Source organism: Talpa occidentalis, unplaced genomic scaffold (genome assembly GCF_014898055.3).
Source record: "Talpa occidentalis isolate TD23 unplaced genomic scaffold, MPIMG_talOcc4v2.1 talOcc4.8, whole genome shotgun sequence".
Taxonomy (NCBI): domain Eukaryota; kingdom Metazoa; phylum Chordata; class Mammalia; order Eulipotyphla; family Talpidae; genus Talpa; species Talpa occidentalis.
The window spans coordinates 21,098,094-21,116,000 of record NW_023605194.1 but is presented as its reverse complement, the minus strand read 5'-3'; the positions used below and the strand labels follow the sequence as shown (position 1 = coordinate 21,116,000).

The 17,907-nt window shown below is 37.8% G+C and overlaps 1 protein-coding gene across 6 annotated transcripts in view; it reads right to left on the bottom strand.

Moving 5' to 3' along the window:
• The window catches only part of CHUK (component of inhibitor of nuclear factor kappa B kinase complex), a 35,325-nt gene extending 17,463 nt beyond the window's left edge, over positions 1 to 17,862 (bottom strand). For 3 of the 6 annotated variants that reach the window (XR_008549827.1, XM_054690062.1, XM_054690060.1), the window contains exons 1-11: positions 17,666 to 17,777; positions 13,322 to 13,416; positions 11,062 to 11,176; positions 10,332 to 10,401; positions 9,162 to 9,250; positions 8,059 to 8,148; positions 5,984 to 6,108; positions 5,687 to 5,794; positions 4,675 to 4,810; positions 2,887 to 3,081; positions 1,908 to 2,010 (exon numbers count right to left, since the gene is read on the bottom strand). Coding sequence is in view for 5 of the 6 variants with exons in the window: in XM_054690062.1 (XP_054546037.1) it covers positions 1,908 to 2,010; positions 2,887 to 3,081; positions 4,675 to 4,810; positions 5,687 to 5,794; positions 5,984 to 6,108; positions 8,059 to 8,148; positions 9,162 to 9,250; positions 10,332 to 10,401; positions 11,062 to 11,176; positions 13,322 to 13,416; positions 17,666 to 17,770 (1,231 nt within the window). In the remaining variant the exon portion in view is untranslated. Of the gene's footprint in view, positions 1 to 1,907; positions 2,011 to 2,886; positions 3,082 to 4,674; positions 4,811 to 5,686; positions 5,795 to 5,983; positions 6,109 to 8,058; positions 8,149 to 9,161; positions 9,251 to 10,331; positions 10,402 to 11,061; positions 11,177 to 13,321; positions 13,417 to 17,665 lie in introns of all 6 variants that reach the window. The other 3 variants (XM_037496068.2, XM_037496069.2, XM_054690061.1) reach the window with 3 other exon arrangements.
• Positions 17,863 to 17,907: the final 45 nt, after the last annotated feature.

The window sequence follows — 17,907 nt, the reverse complement described above, 5'->3', positions numbered from 1 at the left end:
ACCACCGGGGAAGCCCAAATGTAGGGAAGTATGAAAAAGAAAAATGCACTGGGGGCCTCCCTGGTGGTGCAAGGGGTTAAGACGCAACCCATGAAGCTATCCGCAGCTGCAGCACGAGTGACATGGCGCAGCAGACCTCTCCTGACTCACCTGCTGCTCCCCTCAGTAGTGTATTTCAGTCAGTCTACCTATTCTGTTCCCCGCTTTGTCTCTGGTGAATCCTCTCACTCCCTGCACCTCTGGCCTGTACCCCGGTTCTTGTATGCATAAATAAATCTTTAAAAAAAATGCACTGGAACCAACTGAAAGGCTCCAAATGACCAAAACTGCAACAACACAATAACACAAACTGCAAAACTTCAACAACTCAAACATTAGTACTGGATTATAATCTAAAGCATAAAAATATCCATGAATGCAAACTGACACAATAAATGATTGAATAAATATATAAATGGGAGAGAAGAGACAAATCTTTAAATAAATTAGGTAGATATGCTATCCTAAAGAAGGGAAAGCATAGTTCCCCCTCTTTAAGTATGGGTTATGCACAGTGACTTCCTCCCAAAGAGTAGAGTATGGGTTTGGTAAAAAAGACTAAACTTAGAGTGGAGAAAATGGACAAACACTACTATAGCTGGAATCAAAGTCATACAGGTCATAAATATGCTGATAGTGTGTACCTTTTATATAACATGATGAAAATGGCACTTTATTTCTGCAATATTTTTCTGAAAACACTATAACCCTAGTCCAATCATGTAGGGGGAAAAATCTGATAAATTACAACAGAAATAAACTGCAATATCTATAAAACAGAGACAAATTACAAAATACTTGCATGGTAACTCCTTAAAATTATCAAGGTCGTCAAAAGGAAGGAAAGTCTAAGAAATTTTAACAGCCAAGAGGAGCCTCTTCAGACATTACAACTAAAAGTAATGTGGCATCCTGGATGAAATCATGGACAGAAAAAGGACACCAAATAAAAACTTAGGTATGAATAAAGTATGGACATTGGTTAATATTAACATGTTGGTTCATTAATTGTAACAAATGTACTATACTAATGTAAGATGTTAATAAACGGGGAAACCATGTGTGAGAAAGGGGAGTAACATGAGAAAGAATACTATATATTGCTCAGCTTCTTGTAATCTAAAACCATTCCTTAAAAAAATCTTATTAATAAATAATAATAACAATAAAATTAAGTCTGGGAGGAGGGTTAACTGGAAAGAGACATGAAGGAACTGTCTGAGGTGAAGGAAATTTCTGTATCTTGATAGTGATGTCAATTATACATGTACATATATTTGTCAAAAATCACCAAACTATAGGATCTGTGCATTTCAGTATATTCAAACTATAAAAAACTTAAAAACAACAACAACAAAATGGTAACAGAGAGGAAAGATTATATAGTTTTAGCCCTTATGTCCAATTTTGTTCTTGATTTTACAAGTTAGTACTTGATTTTAATTTTGACTAGACAGAAATTGATCACTTAACTTATTCCAAAGAAAGAAATAATTCTCACAGAGAAGTGAAAACATTTGAACACCAAGGTTGCCTAATTCAGTATACAGTACAAAATGAAATAAATATTTGAACATACTTAAATAATAAAGGAGCAACTAAAAAAGTAGGCTTAGTTAATAGTGGCAATTCTTCTATCTATAAGAGCCCTATGGTTAGGAATATGTCTTCTCCCAAATGAGGAATCTGGTAGGGTTTAAAATCTGTCTTTTCACCTTTCAAATTATAAATACATTTCTTGTCACATATAGAAACCTCAAGTATGAGACACAATAAAAACACCAAAAAACAATTTCCACTAATTATGTTGAGTCAACATTATATTATTTCAGAATTAAAAACTCAGTTAATAAATGGACTGTACTTACCAATATAATTTACACAGTCAGATAAACTTCTGGAAGCAAATGGTCCTTCATATACAGTTTTACTTTTATCAAACAAGTAAACCATATAGCTATCACAACCTCTCTGAAAAAGAATTAAAAAAAAAGTTTCTTAAAAATCCTATATTCTCTAAGTACTTAAGCCATAGATTTCCTACATTGAAATGCAAATGAATGAAGCCAACACTTATTAACATAACTCTCAGACTTAGGGTCAAAACTTTTGCTTAAGAAAAATAAATAACTGCAGAATGGGTTAAAGTAAAAAACAATCACCACCCCCACCCCCCCAAAAAAGCAACATATATCCATGCACTGGGAATGCTATTCCATAATCAAAAGGAAATGAAGCACTGATACAGGCTATGGCATGGATGGACCTCCAAAACATAAGTGCAAAAGTCAACACAAGACACTACAGATTATATGATTCCATTTACATGAAATGTTCAGAAAAGCAAATCTATAAAGTAAATTAGTGATTGCCTGGGCCAGTGGGCAGAATGGAAATTAACAGTCAATGGACATGAAAGGTCTTACTGAGATGAAGTGTTTTAAAACTGATTTATGGTGATGGCACAATTTTGGTTAAAAAAAAATTACTTAGTTGCAATATGCCCCAATAAAGTGATAAAAAGAAAAATGAAAAAATAAATCACGACCACAATCATATTTTACCATCCATCTATCCTCTGGCAGGATCTATGAGGCTTCTGGTCTAATTTCAAGGTTCTAGGCTTTAAGTACAAAACGTGAAGAAGGAGGAGAGAAGTGACACCAAAGAGAAAGTCATTTGTATCTTGTTCACTTGGCAAAGCAATGATAACCAGTAACAGTAAGATAAAACTAAAAGAATTATAAAATGTGAGCCATCCCCCACATACATACAAAAAACATGAGACATGCAAACCCTTACAGCAAACAGATTTCTTATACTCTAAGTATATTAGAATTCTCTTACAACTCCATCTAGAACACATTGAGAGGCTGGTTTCCGAGGATCCAGAGAAATTCCCATCTCTGAAAGAAGCTCTTGAGAAACAGTATTTATTCCCGTTTCACGCTCAATGCGAGATTGTAGTGAATGAAGACTTTCATCCGGTGGCAACAGAAAGGAAATTATCTTTGCAGAAGTCATATTTAAGATGTGTACTATCTGTACAAATAAGAAAAAAGAGAAATGATTATTGATCATCAAGTACATAAAAGACTCAAGATGAGAAAAAGATTCTATCGCTGCACTAAACAAGGTTTAATCATATTCAAAGTGAGATCTCCTATAATTATGAAATGACAGACTGGAAGCTGAAGAGCAGAGTTTACTTTTCTACTACAACAGATGTTAGTTCAAGGGAAAATATTTCAAAGGTTTAAGGATGTACAAATTCCAGCACTAAAAATTCCAATTTAAAAAGAAAACATTTATTCTGCAAAACATATCATGGACCTAGAAGAAAACATTCCATTTACCAAGTGCCTAATAGATGCCAACCATGTGCATAATATTTTGTTAATTGGAACTTCTAATCACCATTTGGCAAAAGAGAGAAACCAGCTCTCTGAGAAGTTAAATAACTTGTCAGGTCACACAGCTGATAACTGTTAAGAGCTTAAATATGAACTCATAAATTTCTTGACTACTTTCTCAAGAAATAATTACCTGACAGAAAAGATAGGCCTCTATTTAAACAGGAAACTGCATTGTTATCCTCATTTTCCAGATATGAGACCCAAATCTGAGAGCAGTGATCTGGCTAAGGGCCCAAAGTTAGATAAGAAAAATCTTAGTCTCACTTAAAGCCCCAGTGAAAGTAGCCTGAGAGGGGACAAGAGAGGGCAAGAATGAGTCAGCTGGGGCTTTACCATGGAGCCACAGAACTAGAAATCAGTCTTTTGAAACAACATTTTATTTTTTATTATTATTATTTTTTTAAAGATTTATTTATTCATGCATACAAGAATGGGGTACAGGCCAGATGCGTGGGAGGGTAAGTGGATTCACCAGAGACAGCAGGGAACAGAACAGGCAGATTGGGGCCTCCCCGGTGGCTCAGCAGTTGAGCGCTGGGCTGCGAAGCTGCCGATAGCCTCTGCAGCGCCGGTTCAATCCCCGACTGCCGGCGAGGGTCCCACATGGCGCACAGACCTCTCCTGCCACGCCTGCTGCTCCCCTCAGCAGTGTACTTTGTTAGTCTGCCTGTTCTGCTCCCCGCTCTAGCTCTGGTGAATTCTCTCACCCTCCCATGCTTCTGACTATACCCAGTGCTTGAATAAATAAATAAATAAATCTTTAAAAAAAAAAGCGGGCAAGACAGGAGAGGTCTGCCACACCATGTGGGATTCTTGCCGGCCGGACTGGATCCAACCTGCGCTGCAGAGGCTGCGGACAGCTTCACAGCGATGCGCTCAACTGCCTGCACCATCGGGAGGCCCTGAAACATTTTAAATCCTCTTCCTCCCACTGCCTTTAGGTAAGTCACACAAAATTATTATCTGTTGACAAGTATATAATTCCTTACACTGACTAGTATATGCAATATAAGGAAGGGGAAAATAAAAAAAATACTTCAAAGGAATAATCAATACCACAAAGAAGTAAAACAGAGAAAGCTTAAAATTTCAGCTCTAAGAATATTATTTTATTTTTCAAATAAGCATCAAGATTATTAAAATATATTTATGTTCACGTTCTGAATAAAATTGTTAACTTCAATATTAGACTTATTAGGTAGACCCCCTTTGAACTAACCTTCAAATTCAGAATGTGATCCATTAATACAAAACATCTTGGCTGCTTCAAAGTAACATCAATAGGTCCTCCTCTTTGCTGAGGATCCCAATTTAGCATCAATTGTAGCCAGCTTTCCATGGGTTCTATTATTAAACTAGAAAATATACAAAAATAGACTGAAAATCATGTTTCAATTTTCCTTTAGTACTGTAAAAAAGGTAATTTACAAGTTGTCAATGTCCTTTGTCATTACTTATCTATACCATTTTATATCAATTCTGAAATGACAGAGGACAAACTTTTTTCCCATTAAAAAAAATAAACACGATAAACCCATATATATAAGCTAGTTACTGGCAACCTCAACAGGAGAATCCAGTTTCTTTCACCAAGAAATTCATTAACTGCACCATCCCAAGAATTTTCTTGGTACTGAAGATAATAGTTAAATGGCAGTAGTTCTGGTTTCCACTAGATCTGTGCTGTCCAATATGGTAGCCACCAGTCACAAGTGACTACTTGAATTTACATTTAAATTATTTAAAATTAAATAAAATTTAAAATTCATTTTTCAGTCACAGTACCTACCCTACCTTTCAAGTGCTCAACAGCCTCAGGTGACCAGCAAAGATATAAAACATTTACATCAACACAGACAGTTCTATTGGATAATGCTACTTGGAAAACACAACTACTCTATTGTTCTTTTTTCTTTTCTTTTTTTTAATTTATGCATACAAGAACTGAAGTACAGGCCAGAAGTATGGAGGGGGTGAGAGGATTCACCAGTGACAGTGGGGAACACAACCAGCAGACTGACTGAAATACACTGATGAGGGGAGCAGTGGGCGAGACAGAAGAGGTCTGCTGCACCATATGGGTAGCTTCCTGGCTAGCCACGGATCAAACTCAATCTGCAGAGGCTGCAGATAGCTTCACAGTGCTGTGTTTAACCCTTTGAGCCACCAGGGAGACCCTCTATTGTTCTTTTTTAAACCCTGAAGAACTTCCTCTACTAAAATGCACTTACCCACAAAGACTATTTGGTTGAGGTAAATGGCTACTAAACCGAACTTCCCCTGTCATCTCTTCACCTACAAATATACACTTTGGATCCTTCTTCTTAATCTTCTCATGCCTATGAAAACAAAAGCTGCCTCAGTTGACAATCTGATTCTCATAAACACATTTAGATTTTTCTTGCCACTTTATTGTATTCAATTACATTTCTAAAAGCATTGTACCATGAATAGAGAAGTGAAAAATAAAGCAGGCAATTGAAAATCTCCATTTCCCAAGCACACCAAAGCTCTCTTCTACTTCTTACCAGGTAAATGGCTGCAGATGATGCAAAAAAGGCCTGTATCCAGCAATACATTCAAATACCATGGTCCCAAAGCTCCAGTAATCAACAGTGGCTGTGTAAGGCTTATTCTCAAAGAGTTCTGGGGCCTTAAAAAGAAAAAATGTTTTAGATGCCGTCATGATAAGACAAAAGTTACCTTATTTTGTACCATTATATTCATGACTTTTAGAATTAAGAATGAAATTGATCCACTTAAATTCAAAGAAACAATACTTAGAGTGTTATAAACCAATATAATTTCAATTAAAAAATACACATATGAAAATCAATTAATGCAACTCAATGAAGCATCAACAAAAAGAAAAATAAAAACCATATGATCCTATCAACACATGCTGAGAAAGCATTTGACAAAGTTCAACATCCATTTATGATGAAGGTCCCTGAAACTCCTGGGATGGAAGGAACAATACTTTAAGCCATATACAACAAACCCACAGCCAATGTTCACTCTCACCTCTGCTTTTCAATATAATACTGGAAGTTCTAGCTAGAGCAATAATCACAAAAAAACCTTGAATAACCAAAGCACTCCTGACTAAATGAGGGAGAATGGAGATATTATGCTCCCAGACTTCAAACTATACAACAAAGCCATAATAATTAAAGTAGCATGGTACTGGAACAAAAAAAAGGACACACAGACCAGTGCAATCGAATTGAAAACCAGAAATAAAGTCATACATATATGGTCAACTAATCTATGACAAAGGAGAAAATAATATGCAATGGAACAAGCATAGTCTCTTTAATAAATGGTGCTGGGAAAAACAGAGAGCTACATGCAAAAGAATGAAACTAGACTACTACCTCATACCATATACAAAAACCCATCAAAATGGATAAAAGACTTGAATATATGATCTGAAACCATAAAATTCACAGAAGAAAACACATGCTAGACACTCCATGACATATACCTCAGAATCACTAAGGACATCCAGAAGCAAACAAAATGAAGGAAAAGCAGGAACTACATCAAGCTAAAAAGCTTCTATACAGCAAAAGAGACAATAATCAAAACCCGGAGACATCTTACTGATTGGTAGAAAATATCTGCATTCCATACAACTGATAAGGTACTGATTTCAAGATCTACAAAGATCTCACATGACTCAACCAAAACAAAGCAAACAACCCAGTGAAAAAATGGGCCAAAGAGCTAAAAAGACACTTCTCCAAAGACGAAATTAAAATGGCCAATAAGCATTTGAAAAATGCTCAACCTCACTTATAATCAGAGAAATGCAAATCAAAACCACAATGAGATATCACCTTACACTGGTGAGAACGGCCCGTATCAAAGACTGGCAACAACAAATGCTGAAGAGGATGTGGAGAAAAAGGAACCCTCTTATACTGCTGGTGGGAATGCAAACTAGCCCAGCCACTATGGAAAGCTGTGTGGAGGATCCCCAAATTCCTAAAAATGGAGCTACCATGCGACCCAGCAATTCCACTCCTAGGAATCTACCCAAAGGACATAAAAACATTAATTTGAAAGGAAAACTGCACTCCTGTGTTTATCGCAGCACTTTTTTTACAACAGCTAAGATATGGAAACAACCTAAATGCCCCAATACATGAATGGCTCAAGAAGATGTATATATACACCATGGAACACTACTCAGCAATCAAAAAAGATAAACTCATTCCATTTGCAACAAGATGGGTAGAGCTGGAAAGGATTATGCTCAGTGAAATAGGTCAGAAGGAAAAAGAAAAAATATCAGATGATATCACTTAGAGGAGGAATACAGGGAAATTGAACAAAGAGAAAAAAAGACAAAACTAACAGGCAAATTAGAGATCTGAGATATACAGCAGGGGAGGGGGAGGGAGAGAGGGATCAAAACAGGTGAAGGAAGAGCACAAGGCACTATGGTGATGGTTCACAGGGTGATGTCCTAATGGGAGATTTATGGGACTACACCCAGGAGGAGAACTCAAATATTGTACAAAAAATGAAAAACAATGTAAGATAATTTTAAAAAAACCTAAAATAAGACAATGAAAAAAAAAAATACAAGTCTTACCAGATACTGTAACGTTCCCACAAAAGATGTGCACAGACTTCCCTGATCAACATCTTTTGCATATCCCAGATCAATTATTTTATGCATAATCTGCAAAATATTAAATGGTTGACAAATATGAAAAGGAAAGGCAACAATGCCCTTAACAGTCCCTAGAGAAGTTTGTAGTAGAGCTTGCATTTTGTAATAACACAAATATGTTCCAAGTCTGATCTCTACCACTTTACTAGTCATGTGATCTTGATTAAGCTACTTATCTTCTCTCAGTTTCCTATATATGGTATTACTAACAATCCCTACTCTACATAATTGTTATTAGGATTCAACGAAATAGTGAAAATATTGAAGCAGCATTATGCCATCTTAGAATGGATTGATGCGAGCAAATGCCTATCTAACCTCAAAAATATCCTGGATACACAACAAGGCAAAGTTGGTGCAAAGCATAAATGAAAGGCTCTGCAAAAAAAAGCATCAGCTATGTCGTATCACCTAAAACTGACCAACATCTCACTAACTAAAGAACTCAAGGTTCAGACTCTTGGGTCTACACAGATTCTGGGCACTGGAAGCAAGAAAATTGCTCAAATTATTCTGATAAAAATAAAAATTTTAGGAGTCAATTCACAATTTCTGTTTGTTTGTTTTTTTTTCCCAAGATGACTCATTTAGGAATCTGAGAAATCAAGGGTTTGGATTTTAATTTAACAACAGCACTTGGAACCTTGTGGGAGAAGAATTAGTTGGGTTTTTTTCCTTAAATTAGTTGGGGTTTTTTAATCTTAAAGTAAGGCAGATGTAGGATGTGTGTGTTTTTTGGATGTGCTTCCTAAGGATTAACAAATTATGTACTCACTGCCTACTCTCTCTGGTAGAAACTGTGCTGGAAAAACAAGTATACAAGGTAGTTCTTTCTCTGAAAGAGCTACTTCATTAGCAGGGAAGAAAAACTAAACACGAAAGTATAGTTCAGTGTAGTAAGGACTGGGGGAGCAAAGAACAAAATGCTAGGGGTATACAGGAAGGCACCAAACCTCAAAGACTAGCCACATCAGGGAGACTGTAGTCAATAGGCATGGGTCATTTCTTCAAGTTCCACCTACCTTTCCACCAACATCCTGAAGAACTATGTTTTCTGGTTTCAGATCACGATGTATAATTTTGTTTTCATGCAAATATCGGATGCCAGACCCTAAAAGTTTAAGATGCATTTTGAGGTAATAGCAAACACTAAATTAAATAAAAAATAATTCATTTCACATTTTGTACAAATCCGCTCCAATGCTCAAATTCATATGGGCCACTACAACTAAAGAATAAATGATATTAAAGCAGTTGAGATTTTCTCCACAGAAAATCCAGTAACATTAAGACAAATACTACAGAATTATAATATATGCTCATTTAACTTATGAAAATTAACATTGAAAAGAACATTAAAAAGAAATGAAAAAGCATATATTTACCCTTGTAGCCTTTCCCTCCAACCTACATCACCCTCTTCAATTAGACTTTGGACACTATGACCCAAGAAAGAAAGCAAAACTAAAATATATAAACATATTCTTGGTCTTCAAGTTTCCGCCAAGGGCCTAAGTACTAGTTATTTTAGGGCTTTTTTCAGGAGTAATGAATATAAAGAGATGTTTCACCTGAAAAGCTGACTTTAAAACCTCTGCCCAAGAAACAGTGACACTGGTAAATAGTTACTATGTTAATTGGGGAGGAGGAATAAAATTGAAAGGTCATTTCACATAATCTTTCATCAGCAATTAATTCATCTATTAACCAAAAATGGACACCTAGTCAAAAATAAAAATTAATTACAAAATATCTTAACTTTAATTTAACATCCACAGTAACACTTAAATTTTTTAAAAAGTCTCACATAGATACTAAAATTTTATGCTTTGTATATATAGCAACAATTTTCTTTAATTCCCAAGCAGTAGTATGAGAATCTTTTATACTACCAAAGGGACATTATATAATAATAATTGCATAGAAGAATTGGGGTGTGGGCCAGAGGTGAGAGGATTCACCAGAGACAGTGTGGAGAACAACACAGGCAGATTTATTGAAATACACTGCTGAGAGGAGCAGCAGGTAAGACAAGAAAGGTCTACTGCACCATATGTGGGTTAGGTCCCTGGCCAGGGATCGAATTATGTACTCAATGTCACAGCAGTTATAGCAATGAGACCTAACCCCTAGACCACCAAAGAGGCCCAGGGGCATTAAATTATGATAGTAATTTTATATTGCTTACATACCTATATCACTTAGTAAAGAAAGTATCTGGCTTTCTTTAAGTCCACAGCAATTTTCTGGTTTGTTCAGTAGCTAAAGAAATAAAAAGAAGTCTAAAAAAATGTATACTGCCAATATTGCTGGGCAATAATAACAACATATTTAGCACTATAATAAGATTATTCAGACAAGAAAATAAGTTGTAATTAATAAAATATGAGGGTAAAAATCACCAAATCCATACTGAGGACACATAAATTTCATGGCAAAGCTTATGTAAGTAAAGTAAAATATTTGAAATTGGAAGGTTAAAAAAAAAACCCTGAAAACTCAAACAATAGCCATATGGTAGATTTAAAATGAGACAGGAAAGATTTGCAGCAGAGAAAACAACTTTTTTATAAACACCTTCAACATGGATATTTTGATCTAACATCAATATAATTCCATTCTGTAAACACCAATATCAAAAAAAGGCCTGTTGTAAACCGGAGATCAGTCAACATTTCCTGTAAAAGGTCAGATGGCAAACACTTTATTCTACTCAACTCTGTCACAGCAGTACGAAAGCAGCCATAAACAATGCATAAGAAAGAGCCTGGCTGTGTTCCAGTAAAATTTTATTTAACAACAACCAAAAAAAGGTAACTGGTCACAGTTCTCTGATCCATAATCTCAATGACCATATTGAAAGTTCTTCAAGCACTGCTAAAGTTCCTGATTTACTCTCATCATCTCAAAAATTCACACTACCTTCCGGAGATCTCCTCCAGAGCAGTATTCCATTGCTAGAAGAGGCACATCATTAATTAAAAAATTCAGCTCCTCAGGAACATCACAGGCCTTTACAACATTGGCATGGTTCAACCTGAAAAAGAAGGGGAAAATATAATTAAAAATTGTTTTTCAATCAGTGGACTGTGGTGGTGGACTATGGGAGCGTTGGTGGACTATAGTGGGGGGTGCACTACGGCAACAACGCTTGAAGGCAGGGAGCCCACACTACTCAAATACAAACAGTGGCATAAACCAACATTACCACAATAAAAAATGAAAATAATAAAATAAAAATTACCTTCTAATGAAAACGGACTAGGTTGGAAATGGTAAGTAACTGGAGGGCAATGAGGGGAAAGAAGGTTGGCATTATTTATAAAATTTGCCTTTTGTATAATTAAAAATAAAAAATTTTATAAAGAAAATATAGATAAAAATACTATTACTACTACTACATTTCTATGTGGAAAACAGTAAGCACTTTACATATATTAACTCACTGACTTATCGCAATAATTCTAGGTAGACTTAATAGTCATATCACACAAGAGAAAACTGAAGCACAAACTGGTTAAGTAACATGTGATCACAGTTTGTAGGTGATTGCGTAAGGATACAATGTGCCAGCCTGGTTCCAAAGCCTATATAAGACCATCTCTCCCATAATCACAATGTCACTCAAAGCTGAGTCTATTAAAATTTTGCTGTATTTACTTCCAGATTTTAATCTGTACACTAATATATTTTCTTCAATGAATATTGAACCACACTATATGTTGTTTTCTGACATGGTTTTTTTTAACTTAACAATATTATCATTCCAGCCTCCGCCACCACCACCACCACCATCATCATCAGACAGAAGATGTCAAACCTAGGATTGACTCACAGGTCCTAAAGAAACAATCTCCAGGAGGAGGGTTGTGAACACGCTTTCCTGATGCTGCCCCCACATTACCAAGTTTGGGCACAGACACTAAAGTCAGAAAGTGCTTATTTTAAACCCAGACTCTATTATCTACCAGTTGTATGACTCTATGAACTTCAACTTTGTTACTATAAACAAAGATAATACCTAACTATAGAGTTTTTGTGACAACTAGAAGAATTATTTATAAAGAACTGAATACAGTACCTTTGGAGTTTCAAAGATACGTCTGCTTTTCCCTTCAAGAGCTTACTTTTTCTCACCTTTAGAGTAGACCGTTCTTAGTGACTCATTTCTAACAAACACAGTGCGGTAGAAATGATGAAATGAATTCCAAGGAAAGATCATAACCGATATGTTTCCTTCTTGCTCTCTGTCTCAGATCCCTCATGTTGGGAAACCTAGCTGCCATGTCATGAAGACATTCACGCATCCCTGTGGAGAGGCCCACAAGCTGAGGAACTGATGTCTCTGGCAAAAAGTCATATAAAAGAACTTGGAAGGAAATACTCCAGTCACATCTTTGGGTGATTATAGCTCCAGTCAACATTTTGACATAATTCAGAAGAAATTTGAGTCAGAAGCACCCAACTAAGTCACTCCCAAATTCCTCAGTCACAGAAACTGTGAGATATTAAATATTAGCTGTTTTAAGCCACTAATTTTTCAAGTAATTTTTGTCAAAGCAATAAGTAAACTATTCAACTAAAATAGATAAGAGTAAAGAGATAAGAGTAACTTATCTTTAACTAGAAGATATAGCAGATGAGTATTGCCCAAGATCCAGAAGAGATAGATTCTGTCCTTGGAGAAAGTTTTATAATTCCTAGATGACTTTTTTTTTTTAAAGATTTATTTATTTATTTGTACAAGCACTGGGTAGGTACAGTCAGAAGTGTGGGAGGGTGAAAAAATTCACCAGAGCCAGAGCGGGGAACAGAACAGGCAAAAGGACCAAAGTACACTGCTGAAGGGAGTATCGGGTGCGGCAGGAGAGGTCTATGTGCCATGTGGGACCCTCGCCGGTGGCCGGGGATTGAACTGGCACTGCAGAGGCTGCGGGCAGCTTCGCAGGCCAGAGCTCAACCGCTGCGCCACCAGGGGAGGCCCCTTAGATGACTTTTTAAACTAAACTTCCTTATAACAATCATAATGTGATGCTATTTGAAATAGAACACACTTATTTCATGAGAGAGAAAAAAATATGTACCCAAAAAGATGCTGAGAAGGATAAATTCCTGGCCCCCTTCCCTATGATGCCATCTAGGTAGGCTGCAAAACTGAGAAAATGTCATCAAGTACACTTACTTCTTCATGATCTGGATTTCATGGCACCACCGCTCTCTGTTTTTGGTACTTAGCTCTAGGCGACATGATTTAATTGCTATTTTGACATCAAGTTCCTGCCAACATAAAAAATGAACAAAATAATGTATTAGGCTCTTGTGCATATTTACTTGTTATCAAAGAAATGTCAACTTGGGAAAACAAAACTCTTTTAGCTCTACTAATTAAATATTTATCCATGGCTCTCCTGAGTCAACACTTTTGCTAGGTAAACTATGAAGCTACACAAGCAATGTTTTAAAACTGACCTTCAGACACACAATCAAAAAGTGACTAAGGCTGATCCTCTATCAGGTCTCTTCAGTACACTGTCTCACAATATATTACTAGAAAGAGAAATACCAAGGACCCTGTCCCTCCAAACTCTATTCAAAGTTAGTTAAGACAATTAACAAGCCTCTAGACTAAATAGAATGAAGAGGAGAATTCAGAATTCCCTGAATTCCAAGAAATAGTTTTTCCAAGAAATAGTTTTAATATGACCAAGTCTATTATAAAAACTGCAGAATTAGTTCCTAATCTTTACATTTCAAATGACATATAAAATAATCCTACAATGATTATACTTCTGTTTCCAAATATTATAAAATGAACCTGTCCACTCCTGCCTTTGACTAATGATTTAGTCAATTCTGACTAAAATTAAAACCACCCAGAAGCACATTACAGGAAATAGCCAGAGCTCATCACATACAGGCATCACTAAAAATGAGGCTCAGGACCAGCAGTCAGGACCAAACAGGAAGGAAAAAAATATACAGATGAGGAAATAAGACATGGATGGAACAGTCTAAAGGTGGGGCGGGAGGGGGCGGGACACAGAGGAGAGGCTACAGATAGGATATTCAATGCATACAGAGAGAAGAAAAGAACTAAGACTACAATCTAGCCTAACTACAGTCCTCACTCCCCTCAATCTTTCTTTTGTTCTGAGCATGTACCTTCCTGTAGCTAAGTGCCATGTAAACTCATGAGACATTCTGGTACAAGCATGAACAACATACAGTCCTAAATTTTCATATGAATGAGACAGGAAGCTATGTATTTTAAAAAGATCCCATCCTAAAAGATTATTCAACTCCTCAGTTTATATTTCACCTACTCTGTGAAGGCCTTCCTCTTTACTCTACCTTTTCAGAATGTTCTGTGAAAAGTTTATAAATGTCCTGCCCCAAAAAAAAAGTTGTTTTAAAAAATAGAGAGAGGGGTAGTGGTGATGACTGCAGAGTGTATGAATGTACATCATGTTCCAGAATTTAAAAATAGTTAAAATGGAAACATTATGCTTCTCTTACAACAGTTAAAAAATACAAAGGAAAATAGAAAGTTAAATTAGTTTCTTTACTACAGAACTTCTCAGAGCTTGTAGTAAGCTAATGTGAATTGTCAATCTCCAAATAAAGGAATACTGCACGATTTCCCAATGTATCAGACCAACATAACCTCTTTTCCCAACCTCTTTTCTGAGATTAGTTTTTCCAAACACACTTTGAGAAAGAAGTGCTACCCTACTGGAGGTAGAGTTCTTTGGTTATTTTGTTGTTTCCATATCACTTTAAAAATTCTTCATTGTAACCACTGCACTTAAAGTGTTTCTGTGTCTCTAGCCACCACTAGACTTGAAGTCTCCTTGGGGGGGGGAGGGGAGTGTGTGAGTGTGTGTGTGTGTGTGTGTGTGTGTGTGTGTGTGTGAGTGTGTATCATCCAGGGGTGGGGGTGTGTGTGTCTGTGTGTGTGCGTGTGACAGAGAAAGAGATTTACCATAGGCATCCAGCAAAATAATGAGCTAAATAAACTATCTCATATCTTTTTCTCTTCCTCGTTGTTTTAAAAGGTGTGGATGAAATCCTGGGATGTGGCTTGTACCAGAACACTGGGATCTTGAAAACCATAAATGCACACCTTAGTCAGGTTTGGAAAAGGAATGATATTGCTTCCAACTCTTATGACAAAGCATGTCTTCTCTTCTTGCTATAGGCTCTGTTGTCAAATGTCCCAGTTTGGGGAAAGGGTCACGCTGGCAATTGGAAAGTTCCTAAGAGATTTTTTTTTTTAAAAGATTCATTTTATTTATTTATATATACAAGAAATGGGGTGTAGGCCAAAGGCATGGGGGCAGGGTGGGGGGGGTGGGAGGAGAGGTGTTGGAGAGGTGTTTGAGAGGCCTCACCTGAGTCAGAGTAGGGAGCAGAACAGGTGGATCCACTGAAATACACTGCTGAGGGAAGCAGCGGGCGAGACAGGCGTGGTCTGCTGCACCATGTGGGTCAGGTCCCTGGCCAGGAATCGAACTCAGGCCATAGAGCTCAGGCCGACTCAGGCAACAGTGGCTAGTGATAGCTTGATAGTGCTAGACTTAACCCCTGCACCACCAGGGAGGCCCTCTTGAGTGATTTTTCAAGATTCTAAAGGAAGCCAAATGTCTTCCATTTAAGAAATGATGACTGTTACAGAAACAAAAAGTAGCAAAGGTGATTGTCAGCGAATGGGGGAGGAGGAAATGGGGAAATATTGTTTAATGGGATCAGAGTCTCTGGGAAGACTGAAAAGTTCTGAAGATGGTTGTTGGTGATGGGTGCACAACTGAATGCAACTGAACTATACAGTTAAAAATGGTTAAAATGATAAATTTTAAGCTATGTATACTTTATCACAGTTAAAAAAAAAAAAGACATATTCACCCAACCCCAAGTCAGGGAACAAGGAAAGCATCCACAAAAGCATGCCAGCATGTATAACACATTTTTTCTTAAGACCAGGCTGATGGGCAGCTTAGTTAGCAAGGCCATGAGCAATATTCTACTGGAAGCACTTGAGTCCCTCTCTTTTCTCTTTGAGTACTTTACATCCCCTCTGATGAGGAGAATAATTAAATATACTGTTTGACTATCAAAGTATTTAATGCCTTATCCTTTTCACCTTCCATCCTCTCTCTCCCCAAAATTTCCTCTTATGAAATCTGCTTCACAGAATTTCATCAACTCTATCAGTGACATCTGTCATTCTAACTGCACAAAAGTGTACTATTTCCGCCACATAAACTCTCATCTCCCACCCTGAAGTGTGGGTTCTCCCCACTGTTCTCATATTCCTTAAGACAGCAAATCATAATTTCTCCATTTATAGGTCAAATGCAGGCATTTTATAGTAAAATCTTAACTGTTCATCTTGTTTCATGTTTTTCCACTCAGATTTATCTTTTACAAAATAATCTTCTTAGAACACCACTACATCTTGATATTTACCTATTTAAGAATGATAATAGCAAGAATAACACAGCCGCAGGAGTTAATATTTCACAGCTTACCATGGGCGAGGTACTATACTTAGCTTTACACACATTATTATCTTATTTACCTCTCAAAACAGACCCACAACATTTTACATTATTATACACATTTAAGAGATGAGAAAACAAAGGTGATACTGCAGAGAATAATAGTCCAGCGTTTACATATTTGAGAATGTCCTTTAGGAGTGCATAAACACCCTCAAATGGCAATGCATATAGTGTTGTGGATGTGCATTTATGCATTTTTTTCTGCAAAAGGGTTTATAGTTTTTATTGGTAAAATGCCTCAAAAGAAGCTCAACTCAAACATAATTATTAACTCCTGCTACAGCAGTCAAACATTTCCTGTTAAATCAAAGTAAAATCCCACATCTGAAGGCAGGTGTCTTCCACCCCCAGAGAACCTTACCCCAGGTCCACGACCTTCCTTTCTGAAGTCATGATCATTTTAAAAAGCTGTTCCCCCAATCCCAAAGCCTACCCAATGCTTCCAAAAGCGTAACTGTACACCCTCCATGAAACCTGTCTACCCCAGCCCCTACTGGCATCTCATGTCCTCCTAATACACACACACACACACACACACACACACACACACACACACACACACTCCAACAGACAGCCCTCCTCATCAGCCCCCTTTACTCACGCATTCGTGTTCACACGTACACTCTGCTGTGTCTGCCTCACACGCCCTGACTCCTCTACATTGAGAGACACATGCGCTGTCACACTCAGTAAACAACCTGTCATAGCTTGACACTCAGACCAAAAGTTCCCCTAACAGTTCTATATACCCCACACACTGACCTAAGACCTCAGGTACCACCTGAGACGAGGTCACCAGGCTCACAGGCCCTCTCCCTCTCGCCCCCCGCCCCGCACACGCACGCACGCGGGGCACTCTCCGGCCACAACAGTGCCCCGGTCTCTCCGACAGCCTCACGTACTGACAGTCACGGCTCCACAGGCTATGACAAGCACCCAGCGCGGCTCCCTCGCGCCCGCCTCACCCGATGCTGGTACAGGCAGACGTTCCCGAAGCCGCCGGTGCCCAGCCGCTCCCGCATCTCCCAGGGCCCGCCCGCGCCCGGCCGCAGCCCCGGGGGCCGCTCCATGGGGCGGGAGGGCAGGCGGCCGCAGGTTCCGCCACCGCTCCAAGGCCGGTTCCGGGCCGCCGAGGCTCGCGCAACCGTCCTCTCGCGAGACGATGCGTCATTTCCGTACTGGCCGAGCGAGGGTGTCTATTGTCCCC